At 46.2% G+C, this 18,108-nt stretch overlaps 1 protein-coding gene across 1 annotated transcript in view; it reads left to right on the top strand.

The window, feature by feature from the left end:
• SFRP1 (secreted frizzled related protein 1) overlaps positions 1-16,673 on the top strand; it is a 28,482-nt gene extending 11,809 nt beyond the window's left edge. Inside the window, exons 2-3 of the mRNA XM_083184747.1 lie at positions 6,378-6,455; positions 13,902-16,673. Of these exons, the coding sequence (XP_083040873.1) occupies positions 6,378-6,455; positions 13,902-14,224 (401 nt within the window). The 3' untranslated portion in view covers positions 14,225-16,673. The remainder of the gene's footprint in view (positions 1-6,377; positions 6,456-13,901) is intronic.
• The last annotated feature ends 1,435 nt before the right edge of the window (positions 16,674-18,108 follow it).

Genomic DNA, 18,108 nt, shown 5'->3' with positions numbered 1-18,108 from the left:
ATATATTATGGAAATAAGAGTTATTGAGAGATGATATATGGAAAAATATCAGTTATTGAGAGCTTATATGTGGAGAAATAGGACTAATTGAGAGATGATATATGGAGAAAAAAGGGTTATTGAGAGATGATATATGGTCAAATAGGAGTTATTGAGAGATGATATATGGTCAAATAGGAGTTATTGAAAGATTATATATTATGGAAATAAGAGTTATTGAGAGATGAAATATGGAGAAATATCAGTTATTAGGGGAGATTCTCTAAGCTAAAAATGCTGTAAAAACCCCGTTATCGGTGTTTTTACCGCATTTTGGGATGCACTAAGCATCCCCCGCCAGGTTACCACGGCGGGGGGCATCGCCAGAAAAATCTGGCGATGCCCCATAGAAGCCTACCGCAACCCTCCGCCACCCCACACCTACCCACAGCCGCCCCGCAACCTGTGTCCGGGCAGCACAGAGCTGTGCTGCTCGGACCTGTGACCTCCTTCTCCCTGCACTGGTCCCCTTCCGGGTGCAGGGAGGAGGAGAGACTGGCGCAGCAGCGCCAGGTAAGGGAGGGAGGGGAGAGCCACCGGGTCCCCAGCCGCCGGGTCCCCATGGACTTAACGCAAGAGCTGTCCTTTGCCATAATTATCGCATATGTTAGTGCATATGCGATAATTATGAATGCGATGGGCGGAGATAGGGGGTGGAGCTGGGGTGTGGATGTTAGAACATCCCCCACCATTGAGAGCTGATATGTGGAGAAAAAGGAGTTATTTAGAGATGATATATGGAGAAATAGGAGTTATCAAGAGATGATATATGGAGAATTGTCAGTTATTGAGAGCTGATATATGAAGAAATAGGAGTTATTGAGAGATGATATATGGAGAAATATCAGTTATTGTGAGATGGTATATGGAGAAATATCAGTTACTGAGATATGATATATGGAGAAACAAGAGTTATTAAGACAGGGCTAGACAAATCTTTTTAAAATCTAGGAGCCAGGATGAAAGTGTAGGAGCCAGACAAACTAAAAACAGGGACAGTGCTTGCCAAAAATTTACACCTTAATGCATATTACACATCACACACCCATTACATACTATACCACATGCCGTAATGCCCATTATATATAATATACCACACACCATAATGCCCATTACACATTATACCACACTGGAATTCCCATTACACATGCTACGCCCTGTAATACCCATTACATATAATACCAAGTGCTGTAATGCCTATTATGCCACATAAGTTCTGCTTACCTACATGCTCGTTGCTATGGGTTTCGTGCTTAATGCCAGGGGTTTCATGCAAATCTGGGTAACTGGAAACAGCAGTGCTTCTGCCAGGTGAAGGCACCCATGCATCAGAGATGTATTGGGGCAATGGGCCAATGCTGATGCTAGCATGCACGCCCCTAACTCTCCACTGTACCTGCTGCTTCCCAGAAGCGGAACATGGTGGCTGGGGTGCTTCTCTCTGGGGTCTGTGCTGGGGCAGCAGCAGGAAAGGTCTCTCCTCTGATCCATGCAGGTACTTCCGCCGTGAGCAGGAGACACAACTGCACACACACACCACTGTAATCTGGTCGCCAGGAAGCAGAATCTGGTCGCCGTGGTGACCTGGCCCCCAGATTTCGTCGAGCCCTGCATTATATGGAGAAATAAGAGTTATTGGGGCAGATGTATTAAACCTGTAGAAGAGATACACTGGAGATAAAGTGAAAGGAGATAAAGCACCAGCCAATGAACTGTGTTTTAAAATAACAGTTGGGAGCTGATTGGCTGGTGCTTTATCTCTTTGCATGTTATCTCCACTTTAACTCCAGTTTATCTCTTCTCCATGCTTAATACATCTGCCTCATTGAGAGCTGATATATGGAGACATAGGAGTTAATGGGGCAGATGTATGAACGGTCGTTATGGGGGAGAAGGGGTATTAGCGCACGTTATGTGCACTGATACCGCTTCTCCCCCATGTATGATGCGGCTGGGATGCGGTAATGGACAGGGGCGCTATGCGCCCCTGTCCATATCGGCGCTGCTATCAAAATGATAGCAGGCCGAATGTATGAACGGTCAGCATCGCTGACCGTTCCGCACGAAGCCGTGTTTGGCTTCGCCAGCATCAGGCTGGCGAAGCCCTATCTAAACAGCAGGGACAGCGCTGTCCCTGCTGTCAGCTGTGGGCTGCGCTGGGGATCTCGCGTGAACAGCGAGATCCCGCGCATGCCCAGTGCTGCCGGCCGGGGGACAGGAGATAGCGCATCAGTATTAACTGATGCGCTATCTTCAGAAAGGGACATCGCCGAAGGGGGGAGTTAACGCTCCCCCGCTTCGGCAGACAAGATGTTAATACATAACATAGCGCGATAAGCGCTGCTATGATACATCTGCCCCATAGAGAGATGATATATAGAAAAATAAGAGTTATTGAGAGATGATATATGGAGAAATAGGAGTTAGTGAGAGATGGTATATATGGAGAAATAAGAATTATTGGAACGATAGAAGGAAAATAGGCACTATTGCGTCATACGTGACAGGAGGATGCAGCAGCAGCAGGTATAATTATTATATTAATAATGGAGGCTCTGCATGTAGCATAGTATGATTTACTGTGAAGGGATATATGAAGTGATAAGAATTATTGTGAGATGATATACTGTATGGCATAATAGGAGAAGTATAGGGAGGGGATATATGGCATAATAGGATTTATATATATATGGTGTAATAGGAAAAGTATTGGGAGGGGATATATGGAGTAATAGGAGAAGTATTGGGAGGGGATATATGGAGTAATAGGAGAAGTATTGGGAGGGGATATATGGAGTAATAGGAGAAGTATTGGGAGGGGATATATGGTGTAATAGGAGAAGTATTGGGAGGGGATATATGGTGTAATAGGAGAAGTATTGGGAGGGGATATATGGAGTAATAGGAGAAGTATTGGGAGGGGATATATGGTGTAATAGGAGAAGTATTGGGAGGGTATATATGGAGTAATAGGAGAAGTATTGGGAGGGGATATATGGAGTAACAGGAGAAGTATTGGTAGGGGATATATGGTGTAATAGGAGAAGTATTGGTAGGGGATATATGGTGTAATAGGAGAAGTATTGGGAGGGGATATATGGTGTAATAGGAGAAGTATTGGGAGGGCATATATGGAGTAATAGGAGAAGTATTGGGAGGGGATATATGGTGTAATAGGAGAAGTATTGGGAGGGGATATATGGAGTAACAGGAGAAGTATTGGGAGGGGATATATGGTGTAATAGGAGAAGTATTGGGAGGGTATATATGGAGTAATAGGAGAAGTATTGAGAGGGGATATATGGTGTAATAGGAGAAGTATTGGGAGGGGATATATGGAGTAACAGGAGAAGTATTGGGAGGGGATATATGGTGTAATAGGAGAAGTATTGGGAGGGGATATATGGAGTAATAGGAGAAGTATAGGGAGGGGATATATGGAGTAATAGGAGAAGTATTGGGGGGGATATATGGTGTAATAGGAGAAGTATTGGGAGGATATATATGGAGTAATAGGAGAAGTATTGGGAGGGGATATATGGTGTAATAGGAGAAGTATTGGGAGGGGATATATGGAGTAATAGGAGAAGTATAGGGAGGGGATATATGGAGTAATAGGAGAAGTATTGGGAGGGGATATATGGTGTAATAGGAGAAGGGGATGCGGTCATTTGGTCTACTGCATTATGGTAGACAGTCATTAGGTCGAATCCATTAGGTCGACATGCTAAAAGGTCGACATGACTCTAGGTCGACATGGGAAAAAGTCGACATGATTCTAGTTCGAAAGGTCATTAGTTCGACAGGTCATTAGTTCGACAAGGTCATTAGTTCGACATTGTCTATGTCGACATTCACAAGGTCGACATGGAGTTTTTCACTGTTTTTTGAGCCAACATGTGCCGACAGGCGGTTTTTCATGCCCTACCATCCACTAGGGCGTGGTGGGAGAATAAAATAGTGTGCCGAGCGTAGCGAGGCACCGTGCCCGACGCATAGCGAGCGCAGCGAGCGATGCGAGGGGATGCAGTGCACTTTAAACTGTGTCCATGTCGACTGTGTTGACATTCAGGTAAAAAAACAGTGAAAAACCCCATGTCGACCTTGTGAATGTCGACATAGACAATGTCGAACTAATGACCTTGTCGAACTAATGACCTGTCGAACTAATGACCTTTCGACCTAGAATCATGTCGACCTTTTCCCATGTCGACCTAGAATCATGTCGACCTTTTAGCATGTCGACCTAATGGATTCTACCTAATGACTTTCTACCATAATGCAATAGACCAAATGATCCCAACCCAGGAGAAGTATTGGGAGGGGATATATGGAGTAATAGGAGAAGTATAGGGAGGGGATATATGGAGTAATAGGAGAAGTATTGGGGGGATATATGGTGTAATAGGAGAAGTATTGGGAGGGGATATATGGTGTAATAGGAGAAGTATTGGGAGGGCATATATGGAGTAATAGGAGAAGTATTGGGAGGGGATATATGGAGTAACAGGAGAAGTATTGGGAGGGGATATATGGAGTAACAGGAGAAGTATTGGGAGGGGATATATGGTGTAATAGGAGAAGTATTGGGAGGGGATATATGGTGTAATAGGAGAAGTATTGGGAGGGGATATATGGTGTAATTGGAGAAGTATTGGGGGGGATATATGGTGTAATAGGAGAAGTATTGGGAGGGTATATATGGAGTAATAGGAGAAGTATTGGGAGGGGATATATGGTGTAATAGGAGAAGTATTGGGAGGGGATATATGGAGTAACAGGAGAAGTATTGGGAGGGGATATATGGTGTAATAGGAGAAGTATTGGGAGGGGATATATGGAGTAATAGGAGAAGTATAGGGAGGGGATATATGGAGTAATAGGAGAAGTATTGGGGGGGATATATGGTGTAATAGGAGAAGTATTGGGAGGGTATATATGGAGTAATAGGAGAAGTATTGGGAGGGGATATATGGTGTAATAGGAGAAGTATTGGGAGGGGATATATGGAGTAATAGGAGAAGTATAGGGAGGGGATATATGGAGTAATAGGAGAAGTATTGGGGGGGATATATGGTGTAATAGGAGAAGTATTGGGAGGGTATATATGGAGTAATAGGAGAAGTATTGGGAGGGGATATATGGTGTAATAGGAGAAGTATTGGGAGGGGATATATGGAGTAACAGGAGAAGTATTGGGAGGGGATATATGGTGTAATAGGAGAAGTATTGGGAGGGGATATATGGAGTAATAGGAGAAGTATAGGGAGGGGATATATGGAGTAATAGGAGAAGTATTGGGGGGGATATATGGTGTAATAGGAGAAGTATTGGGAGGGTATATATGGAGTAATAGGAGAAGTATTGGGAGGGGATATATGGTGTAATAGGAGAAGTATTGGGAGGGGATATATGGAGTAATAGGAGAAGTATAGGGAGGGGATATATGGAGTAATAGGAGAAGTATTGGGAGGGGATATATGGTGTAATAGGAGAAGTATTGGGAGGGGATATATGATGTAATAGGAGAAGTATTGGGAGGGCATATATGGTGTAATAGGAGAAGTATTGGGAGGGGATATATGGTGTAATAGGAGAAGTATTGGGAGGGGATATATGGAGTAATAGGAGAAGTATTGGGAGGGGATATATGGAGTAATAGGAGAAGTATTGGGAGGGGATATATGGAGTAATAGGAGAAGTATTGGGAGGGGATATATAGAGTAATAGTGATAGATGATCACGACATCGGCATCATAATCCCGACCGTTTAAATGCCCAACAGTCGGGATACCAACTGACAAGGGCTTTTCTCCCTTGTGGGAGCCCGCAGTGTGACCAGTCCAGTGATTCTGCAAGGGGCATCATTGCACTCGCCGCCGTCGGAGTACCGGTGGTCGGGATTCCGATGATGGTATACTGACCATCAGAATCTTGACTGTCGGGACGCCATACCACACCGATTTCACCTATATAAGAAACTGTTAATAAATAAATTAATAAATAAATTTACAGGTCCAAGAGTTTCTACTACACTGCAAATAGCCCTGAACATTGTATTGTGCAGTCTATAGCACGTTTGTGGCACGTCTGGTACATGCAATGAATGCTTCTGGGTTGGATTCAATCTAATTGCCCCCAGCCTTGATTATCTGTCCTCTGCAAGTCCTTGTATGTAAATGTATGCTGTCATGCCGTTTTCTGTAGTATATGTTATTTGTATGTCCTTCTCTAGTATTAGAATGTATGTGTCTGTCTCTGCCAGTTGCCTAGGTCTGATGTAGATAATTTAATGCTGAAAGTCACTGATGTCTTGTATGTCTTTCTGTATTACACAGGGACGGAGGTGTGCCCACAGTGTGACAGCGAGATAAAAGCAGACTCTCTCTATGAACACATGTGTGCCAGTGAATTCGGTAAGAGAGCTCAGGGTCTACTGGAAATTAATCTGAAACCCTGGGGGGGGGGGGGGGGGGGGGGGGGGGTGGAGAGACTGGGAGCTGCATATATTGTCTTAAAACAGTCTCCTGTTCCTGGTATCATAGAGAACCGAATATATATGTAAGGGTTCTGGGAGTGTCCCCACCAACCTAACTCCGTTGCCTCTCACTGGAGTCGACGGACATGTGCAGGGCTAGGCTTCGCCTGTACCCGTCCCGGCTGTAAGGGCGAATTAGGTCCACCCAGACTCCGTTACAGGCAGGTCTTATGTACAGACAACACGTCTGCCGAGGCCAGGAGAGAGCAAGGGGATAAGCTAACTAATTCCCACAAGAAACGGGGAACTCCCAGAAACCCCAGGGGAGCAACAATGCTCAGGAGATGACACACAATAATAAACAATAGCAACAATGCTCAGATGATGGTATGCAATAATAGACAATGGCAACAATGCTCAGAAGATGGTATGCAATAATAATAATCCTCAACTGTACTATCCTGCACTGCGAGGAAAAAGCCCCACAATGCAGACACCCAGGCTGGTATTAGGGAAACCAGGACACAGGAGGAATACAATGCAAAAGTCCAATGGACACTTAGCTGCAGCAGGGCAGGATGCAGGAACCAACACTGCGAGACTCTGGAGGACTCAGGGACCAGGAATTACCAAGGGATTGCAAGGCAGGATCCACAAAGCTGGGAAAAGTAGCACACCGGACTCTGGCTGGGAGCTCTGCACTACAGGCTTTGCACACGGCTGACAAGACAGTCTGGGACTGAACAGTATAACTGGTAAGGGAGTGAGTGAGCAGAGGGTTTAAATAGTGAGCACAAGGAGGTGATAATCACACATTGCCTGCAGGTGAGCTCTGCAAGCTAGCAGCCTAATTACGCCACACCTGAGTCCTAATAACACACCACTGAGTGAGCTGCAATGGTCCAGGCTGACCACTGGAGGCCACCAGCGAGTAAACACACACAGACACACACAGGCTGGAATAATCCCATGCCAGGCAGAAAGATAGGAGTCATAGGTGATGACTCCTAACAATATATACCTAATAATGGGCCAGATGTATCAAGCTTCAAAAAGTGATAAAATGGATTGGGATAAACCACCAGCCAATCAGCTCCTAACTATCATGTTACAGGCTGGGTTTGAAAAAGGACAGTTAGTAGCTGATTGACTGGCTGTTTATCGCTCTCAACTTTATCACTTTTTGAAGCTTGATACATCTGGCCCAATGCTAAATGTTACTCAGGGTTGCCTACCCTCCTGGCCCCCGGAAAGGTGGGCAATCCTCCCAGATTCTGCCTCACCCTCCACATCTCCCCAGCAGCTGCCCGGCCGCCTCGTTGAATTACCGCGATTTGTGGCTTTTCGCGGGGAGGGGAAGTAGTAGTAGTAGTAGTAGTACGTTTATTTATAAGGCGCCACAAAGTGTCCGCAGCGCCGTACATAGCAAAAAAAAAACAAATTACAAGGTAACGTACAGGGTGTGTAGAAGGATACAGTATAAATAGGGGTATAGCTGGTAGAACTAAAATCAGCATCAGTTCAGAAGTAGGTGTCAAGATAGTCAAGGAGACCGAAGATGAAGTAGAGGAAGGGAAGAACAGGACAGGAGCACAGGTGAGGTAATGAGGTAGGGTGAGTACGTGAGGAAGGAGGGCCCTGCTCATAAGAGTTAACATACTAAAAATAGGTGGGTGGACGAACGAAATACAATAGGATAAGTAGGAACGGAGGGGAACGGAGGCAGGATAGGAGGATCAAAAGAGGTTAGGAGGAGGGATAGGCTAGTCGAAAAAAGTGGGTTTTGAGGGAGCGCTTGAAGGAGGTAAGGGAATCAGATAGCCTGATGGGTGGCGGGAGGTTGTTCCAGTGCAGGGGGGCAGCGCGAGAGAAATCTTGGACACGGGAGTGGGAGGAGGTGATTAGGTGAGAGGTCAGTCGGCGGTCAGCGATGGAGCGAAGAGGACGGGAGGGAGTGTGGATAGAGATCAGTGAAGAGAGGTAGGGAGCTGTGGAGGAGGAGAGAGCCTTGTAGGTGGTGGTGAGGAGTTTAAAGAGAACTCGGAAAGGAATGGGGAGCCAGTGAAGAGATAAACAGAGGGGGGAGGCGGAGGTAGAGCGGCGGGAGAGGAAGATGAGCCTAGCAGCAGCGTTAAGAATGGATTGGAGAGGTGCGAGGCGGGTGAGAGGTAGCCCAGAGAGAAGGATGTTGCAGTAGTCAAGGCGGGAGATGACAAGAGAGTGAATGAGAATTTTGGTCGAGTCAGTGGAGAGGAATGGTCTGATGCGTGAGATGTTGCGTAGGTGAAAGCGGCAAGACTGTGAGAGAGCACGAATGTGGGGGGTGAAAGAGAGGGAGGAGTCAATGATGACACCGAGGCAGCGCGTTTGGTCGGTGGACGTGATCTCGGTTTCACCAATGCTGATGGAGATAGTGGGAGAAGAGGGGATGTTCGGGGGATGGAAGATTAGAAGTTCAGTTTTAGCCATGTTTAGTTTCAGGAAGCGTTGGGTCATCCAGGCTGAGATGGCCGTGAGGCATTCGGAGACCTTGGACAGAAGTGATGGGGATAAGTCGGGGGAGGAGAGATAGATTAGGGTATCATCAGCATAAAGGTGGTAATGAAAACCATAGGAGCTGATGAGGGTGCCCAGAGAGGTGGTGTAGAGGGAGAAGAGGAGAGGGCCAAGGACTGACCCTTGGGGAACACCGACTGGCTGGGGGGTAGTAGGAGAGGAGGAGCTCGGAGTGGAGACGGAGAAGGAGCGATCGGAGAGGTATGAGGTGAACCAGGAGAAGACCGTGCCAGTGATGCCAAAGGAGCGGAGGGTGTTGAGCAGGAGAGGGTGGTCAACAGTGTCAAAGGCAGCCGACTGATCAAGCTGGATGAGGATAGAGAAGAGGCCTTTGGATTTAGCCGATAGTAGATCGTTAGTGACTTTGGTCAGGGCAGTTTCAGTGGAATGTAAAGGGCGGAACCCGGATTGGAGGGGGTCTAGAATGGAGTTAGCAGTAAGGTGGCTTAGGAGACGATTATAGGTCAGACGTTCTAGGAGTTTGGAGGCAAAAGGGAGGAGGGAGATGGGCCTGTAGTTGGATGGAGAGTTGGGGTCCAGATTTGTTTTTTTGAGAATTGGGGAGACAAGAGCGTGTTTGAAGGAGGAAGGGAAGATCCCAGAGGATAGGGAAAGATTAAAGAGGTGAGCCAGGTGAGAGCAGACTGATGGACTGAGACGACGGATAATATTGGAGGGGATAGGATCAAGCGGGCAGGTGGAGGGAGAAGCGGATTGAAGGATAGAGTGGACTTCAGCAGCAGTGGTGGGGTAAAATGAGGACAGGGGTTGGAAGGAGGGGAGTGGAGATGTAGGAGGGGAGGAGGGAGAGGGTGAGGTCATGGCAGCAGTGATGGCAGTCCTGAGAGAGGAGATTTTGGTTGAAAAGTAGGTAGCAAAATCAGCGGCTACGATGGAGGACGGAAGAGCTGGAGGAGGGGGGGAGAGCAAGGAGTTGAAGGTGGCGAAGAGCCTGCGGGGATTGGATGATTGGGAAAGGATGAGGGACTTAAAGTAGGATTCCTTGGCCAGAGCAAGGGCAGAGCTGAAGGAGGAAAGAATGAATTTGAAATGGAGATAATCCGCAAGGGAGCGTGATTTCTTCCAGAAGCGCTCAGCAGTGCGAGAGCACTTTTTAAGGAATCGGGTGATAGGTGAGTGCCACGGTTGGGGGTTGGAGCATCGAAGGGGGATAGAGGAGGGAGGGCAGGCAGAGTCCAATGCCGAAGATAGGGTGTCATTATAGAGGGAGGCAGCGAGGTTCGGGCAGGACATGAGGGCGATTGGGGCGAGAAGAGGACACAGCGTGTTTGAGAAGGCAGCAAGATCAAGTGTGTTGACGTTATGCCGTGAGACAATGCGCTTGGGAGGGGGGGTGGGAGAGGGGGAAGCAGTGAGGGAGAAGGAGATGAGGTGATGGTCAGAAAGAGGAAAAGCTGAGATAGTGTAGTCAGTAAGGGAACAAGAGCGAGAGAAGACGAGATCGAGGGAGTGTCCTTGGATGTGGGTGGGAGAGGTAGTCCACTGAGATAGGCCAAGAGAGGAGCAGAGAGAGAGGAGTTTGGAGGTGCCAGGATCAGCGGGGTTATCCAAGGGGATGTTAAAGTCACCAAGAATGACAGATGGCAGGTCAGAGGAGAGGAAGTGTGGAAGCCAGGCGGCGAAGTTGTCAAGAAATTGGGAGATAGGGCCAGGGGGGCGGTAGATTACAGCGACACGGAGGTGGTAGGGGTAGTATAGACGGATAGAGTGAGACTCAAAGGAGGAGAAAAGGAGAGAGGGTTCAGGGTGAATGACACTGTGGGTGCATGAGGCTGAGAGGAGAAAACCCACACCGCCACCTTGGCGACCGTCAGGCCTGGGAGTGTGAGAGAAAGAGAGGCCACCGTGGGAGAGAGCAGCTGGAGAGACAGAATCAGAGGTGGAGAGCCAGGTCTCGGTGATAGCAAGGAGGTGGAATGCTCTAGAGATGAATAGGTCATGGATGGCAGGGAGTTTGTTGCAGATGGATCTGGCGTTCCATAGTGCACAGGAAAGAGGGGGGGGTGGGTTGTGTATTTATGTGGATAAGGTTTTTGGGATTGCAGAAGCGAGGGGGGGTCATTGGGAGGGTGGGGGTGCGGGGGCGAGTGGTCAGGATAGGTATGGGATGGGAGGGGGGAGGAGCAGTTGGAGAAAGTGAAGTTGAGAGATTAACAGCCATGAGGAACCGAAGGTGAGAGGGTAGGTTAGTGAAAGCAGACAGAGGGATTTGGGAGGACAGACAGCGTCTGTAGTAAATTTGGTAGAAAACAGAGTGAGAGAGAAGGTAACAGGCAAGGAACTACTGTCAGAGAGGAGACCAGTGGGTAAAATCAGGTTGATTGAGTAATCCAATTAAGTATGAAACAACAACAAGTGAGAGGATGAAGGGAACAGAGAAGGTCAGAAGTGAGGCAAATGTGAGCAGGCGTGAAGAGGGAAACAGGGTGCGATAAATGTGTGGCAAAGATAAGAGAAAATAATAGTGAATGAGTAAAAATGACATACAATGTTGGAAAAATATAGATACAATGAATTTAAATGTCAAAATTGAGCAACAGGTTACAATAGGATAGAAAGAAGATGAATATATTACAATAAAACAGAATATGAAAATTTAGACTGTGTTCAAACTCACCTTTTTCAGTATTCTAACTCACCTGCTTCAGTTTCCAACTCACTTAAGTAATCAAGCTTCACTTTAGTATGCAAGCTTCTCTCTCAATGAGCAAGCTCCCAAATGAGCTCTGCCCCTCCTTATATAGTATGTCAGGCCCCTGTTACACTCAGCTCCTCCCCCTAATCTTCCTTGACACCTACATTTAGCTCCTCCTCCTAGTATCTGTTCACACCTAGTAACAATACACTATACAGATACAGGCACAACCAAAATCACACTCAGATTTCTCCCTCAAAATTACAGTCTCTATATAGAAAGACAGATAAAGAATACAAGACAGACAGAATGCAAGATAACTCACCTGCTTCAGTTTCCAACTCACTTAAGTAATCAAGGGGAAGGTCTAAATATGCAAGTAGCGCCATTTAGCCCCACCCCTCCTCGAGTCCCCGCAAATCGTGGGACTTCCAGTGCTGGGGGTGGGGCTTGATGATGTCTACATCAGGCCCCGCCCCCAGATGTGATGCTGACAGTCTCCTCTCCGGGCTTCTCCCGGTGAGGAGAGTTTAAAAATAGGCAAGTATGATGTTACTGAGTGTAACGGTAAATGTAAAAGCAATTCTCAGCTCACCACCTAATCGCCTAATTTATGTGCTGATAGTAAATGAGGTGGGCGTTAACATATCACTTCACTATTCCCGCCCTGCACGCTTGGTTATCAGCTCTTTGCAGAGGCGTAAGTTAGTTACAGTTGCCCGGAGGCAAGATACATATTGGTGCCCCCCCATCACACACACACACACACAACCCTATATAAAATATATATTCCTGTTAAGAAATAAAGATAGATGGATAGATAGATAGAGAACACATATATCTTTAAGAACTCAGCCACAGAAGCAATATCGTTGGCTTTTAAATAACTCATTTAAACTTGCAGGGGGAGTAGAGGTGCCCCCATGGGAGCAGGAGCCCGGCGGCAGCTGACTCCATTGCCTCCCAGAGTTCTGCCTCTGGCTCTTTAGTACTTCATATTTCTCATACTTGCCTACTCGCCTGAAGTTGCTAGAGAAACTTTGCCGAAGGTGCTTGCACAGCAATTGATGACAATGCGCATGCGAAGACCAAAAACATCGGGGACGGGGATGACTTCGGACCTGTGCGAACAGGTCTGAATCGGCTCCATTGTGCCCACCTGGCAATTCCTCCAACATTAGTTGGAAATGCTCTGAAAAATCGTGTGGAGGTGTGCCGGAATAAACTACCATAATATCGGACAAAGTGTAAAATAATATAAAGTTTTGCTCTGATTTTAAAGTAGGCTATGTTAGCAGGGAGGATAACAGAAATTCTACTGTAGGATATCCAGCATAGTTTATTGCGGGGACGTGCAGTCAGGGGAGGCAGTGCTTCCCCTCTCATTCGGTTTAAAATAATATAAAGAATATACCAATGAACCATATTCTGTGTCATAGCTATTTTCTTTATATTATTTTTGCAGTTTGCAGTATTTAAAATAGTTTGGGAGGCACCGATAAGTGTGCCTCCCACTAACAACTGCAAGGGGATCAATCGGGGTGGGGCTTGGGGCAGGGTTAAGTTGTGGGCTAAAATAAACCTTTAAAAATAATACAAAAAGCGGTACTTCTAGAAGTGCCTACTTGACATGGGCTGCTGTGATTGGACAGCAGATCCAGCTGCTGTCCAATCACAGCAGCCTCTGTCATTTAAGCTTCTGACCTCCCCTCCTACCCAGTAACGTCTTACCCGGCTCCTCCATCCCCTCCTGCCGGTTCCCTGTCTCCGGGTGCTCGCACCCCGCTCCCCTGCCTGGTAAGTGTGATTCTCGAGGGGGGGGATCGCGGTGGGGGGAGCCTGAGGGGTTGTTGTTGGTGACGGCCATTGGGAGGGGGGGTGAGGGTGTTGGCAGTGGCCAGGAACGGGGTGGTGCGGTGGTGGCTGTGACGGTGCCTCTCTCTTCACAGCCACCAATGCACGTCACTGGTTTATTGTTTAGTCAGGGATGTTATACAGATATATGTGGTACAGCACAGCAGGCAACTACTGTATGATTTTTCTGAATAACTACATCTGATCTGGCTTAAGAAAATACAAAAATAGTTTAGAGTGTTGTGCAAAAATACATTCAAGGTGTGTTAGTTCCATCATAATAAACTGTGTATGCTTCTGGCATTCTCCCCACTGCAGCCCTGAAGGTTTCTGTGCGGGAAGTCAAGAAGGATGGCGGAGACCGCAAGATGACTCTGCGGAAGAAGAAAGCACTAAAGAAAGGGCCTATCCAGAAGAAAGAATGGGGAGATCTGGTCCTCTACCTGAAGAATGGGGCTAATTGTCCCTGTCCGCAATTGGAGCAGCTGAGCGGACAATACCTGGTCCTGGGACGCAAGGTGAAGAACCAGCACATCCTCACAGCAATCCACAAGTGGGATAAAGCCAATCGGGAGTTTAACCGTTTCATGCGCAAAGTGAAAAAGAACAAGTGTCCCAAACCTCACTCAGCATTCATGTGAGAGTAATTGCCCATTAAGGACAAAGCGGGGTCTGTCCCGTCCACCGACTCTCTACAGCTGGAGCTGGGACTCAGAAGCGTGCTAGAGCAGTGAGGTGGTGTCCAGGGGACCATTAACTTCACCCTAGCTCTACATCATACAGACACTGGGGAGGGAGGCGTTCACTGAGGGATTCTGGGATTGCACAGAAGCTGGACACAAATGCTACAAAATAATCACATAATCCACTTGAGCACAGCAGACTTCTGATAATCCAGCTACTATGCCATTCATCCAGTCACATTTTAGATCATTCATCGACAATTACATAGCGCAAATCTAGTATTCTCTTTAGCGCCAGCTTTATTCATTCATGTACATCAATCTCGCTATATAGATGTATTTAATGCCATGCATACTGCAAATTGCTTTCACAACTGAATATTCTGTCTATAATGTTTCACTGTAAACGTATATAATATGCAGTTTCCTGCCCATCAATGATTCTATAGAGAAGTCAATCACTCAGCATATCACCTATTATTAATGACGTATGGTGTGACTGCTGGCCTCTGACCTGACCTGTGGCTCTCATGTGCGGAAGAACAACTCCCAACAGGCCACCGCTGCCAGTGGAGAGCCACATGGTGCTTGGTGAAGGTCTAGGACATGGGTAACCTATGCAACTGAGAACACATCCAGTGGACTGGATTCCATCTGTCCAGTGTGCATATGATGGCCTGTGATGGGTCATGTTTGTAGATATTGGTCGCCAGGCTGGATTTTAGGAAGTCCCAAATGATCTGATCAATACTGCCCATACTGCTGACATGATTCCTCGCTATTTTGCAACTACATATAGTCATATAGGGGGTGATTCTAACTCCCTCAGGACGGGGCAAATTCGATCTGTTCCGATGATTGTGGGACTGCGCATGCACATGTCCCTTTGCGAATGGCTTCGGTGAATTGTATAGTCGCTGAACCGTTTGCAGGGAGTGGGGCGGGCCAGGGGAAGATGGCGGCACGGTCAGGCGGCGCCCATGAAAACGTCCAGCGTTTCATGGGCGTTCCCATGGGAATGCAGGTGGGACGAAGTGTGCCGGGGGCAGAAGGCTGACGTCATATCAGCCGCCCACCCTGTCTTCGTCCCAGCAGCCACAAATAAAACTCAGTCTCCACAGACTTTTATTTGCGAAGGCGGTAGAAACCATGTGTTGGTCGGGGACCATTGAAAGTTTTCTCCTACAGCGGCGGCGGCGTGCGAGTGGAGGTGTCTTCGTTACACATTCCCTCGCATAGTAGCGATAGGACTTGCGGCAGCAATCAGTAAACTGCAATCCTCACAGCTTACCGAGTCAACCAGAACCAGCCCCATAGTCCGAAGCTTAGGGATCACTAAAGCAGACTTTATACAGGAATCCATTTTGTAACCAATTGCATAATGTATTCACAAATCACTACCACAGATCTCTCACAGGACCAAATGAAATAAAATGTTGACATAAGGGGTCTAGTAATTTATTGTGATTAACCTATAACATCATTCTGTAAGATAGCTTATCAACTAAAAATAACGACACAGACACAACTGCAATAAAGTTACATGTCATTGAATATTTATTATTTGGCACGACCCTGTTGGTAAGGGATGGCAAGGAAGGCGCGTGACAACCGGCTCTAGTCAACTAGGCTTACAAAATAGCGGCAACTGAAACACCCCAACTATATAAAATAGGGCAGCTGAAACGCCCCATCTGATTAAAGGCATAACCTGCGCTGAGAATGCGCACCACCCCCTACTATGGCATAGTGTGGACATTTCCGAGAGAAAATGACCATTGTCCCCCCGCAAGGGCAGAACTCACCAGCTGTGAGGAGAGACAGGGGAATAGGGGAACCCCCCGGTGGGCCGCACTGACTGTGGGCCCACCTCCTCCTGTCCTGATCAGCATCCACATTCTATACCAGTGCACCGGAATTATAGAATGTACATATGTTACATGATGCGGCAGAGGACTATGGTGTATTTTCTACACTGCATTGCTGTAATTAATGTAGTATGTTTTCATGCATCATACACTAGCAGTGTTTAATATATATATATATATATATATACATATATATATCCAGAGAAGGATCCGGCACCCAGGACTTAGGATGAGTCCAGGGATATAGCTTGCCCTGGTGCCATTTTGTCCTGACGACGGGGGAGACCCCGAAACGTAGACTCCAGGCAATAAATTGTCCTACGTTCACCTGCTTTTCTAGTCCCTGAGTGCCCTTCTTCTACTCACTCTGTCTATATATATATATATATATATATATATATATATATATATATATATATATATATATAGTACACAATATCTCTAGAGTTTGCGCTAAGCAGGGTCGGTCGCTTGATAACACTTGATCTCCTACTAGAGAGATCCACAACCAATAGCCAAACCAATAGTGTTATGTAGCGCCCTATAGAATTGATCAAGATACTTCTAGTCTTTCCTTTATAATATCATAATTACCATCAACATTTTCCAATATAAAACATTTATTAAAACATTTAAAACAAATCACAATGCAAGTCGAGACAAATTTTCTAGTACAGACGTATTCTTTAGATTTATAGATCGTGATGGGTAACCATTGAAAACCATCACGATCTAAAAATCTAAAGAATACGTCTGTACTAGAAAATTTGTCTCGACTTGCATTGTGATTTGTTTTAAATGTTTTAATAAATGTTTTATATTGGAAAATGTTGATGGTAATTATGATATTATAAAGGAAAGACTAGAAGTATCTTGATCAATTCTATAGGGCGCTACATAACACTATTGGTTTGGATATATATATATATATATATATATATATATATATATAACCATAACATAAGACCGCACTCCATCCAGCATATACATCTTCTAGGGTGACATCCAGAACACATAGGAGTCCATTTATATAGAAAAAAAGGACGCACTCTCCAGTATATAAATGCAAGTAAAAAAGCTGTGTATTTTAGCAATTCAAAAAGATAGCAAACATGTACTCAACGTTTCTGTCCCATAAGGACCTTCATCAGGAGTTCTGCAACAAGTCAATTAAAGCACAGCATGGGCCAAGCAGCAGGATCCTGCTGCTTGGCCCATGCTGTGCTTTAATTGACTTGTTGCAGAACTCCTGATGAAGGTCCTTATGGGACAGAAACGTTGAGTACATGTTTGCTATCTTTTTGAATTGCTAAAATACACAGCTTTTTTACTTGCATTTATATACTGGAGAGTGCGTCCTTTTTTTCTATATATAATATTTATATATCTATCTTTATCAATGGGCCCAGACCATGCCCTCTCTAATGCAAACCTCTGTAGTGGCTGGCCACACCCCCTCTGGAACCTGGTCACACCCTTAAGCAAGGGCCCATACCACCAAATTCCCCTGATGGGCCCTTCATGCCCCAATCCAATACTGGGGAGAGAAAGTGGATGGAGATAAAATACCAACCAACCAGCTCAGGTTATTTTTTAAAATAGAGCCTGTAACATCGCAGTTAGGAGCTGATTGGGTGGCACTGTATCTCTCTCCAATTTGATTTGATACAAGCAGTGTCGGCAATAACCGACTTAAAGCCATAGGAAAGATTTTGACTGGTGTCCCCTAACATCGCAGCTAATTTCGCCTCTCACCCTTCATCTGTCTCCCAGCACAGCACCCAGCAGCACAGATTCCAGCAGCAGCCAGCAAAACCCATCAGCCCTCACCCAAAGCAATCCTCAATTTTATGTCTTATGCCAGCATTGGTGCCCCTATCCCCCCCCCCCCCATATTTGAAATAGGGACAGATCAAAAAAGGGGCATGTTCTTGCTGGGAAGCGGTGTGGCCACACAATAGTAACCCACTCTTC

This window comes from Crinia signifera, chromosome 4, assembly GCF_055691185.1.
Source record: "Crinia signifera chromosome 4, ASM5569118v1, whole genome shotgun sequence".
Classification (NCBI taxonomy): Eukaryota; Metazoa; Chordata; class Amphibia; order Anura; family Myobatrachidae; genus Crinia; species Crinia signifera.
Note: the sequence above shows the minus strand (reverse complement) of the source record. Positions and strands in the feature narration are given on the sequence as shown.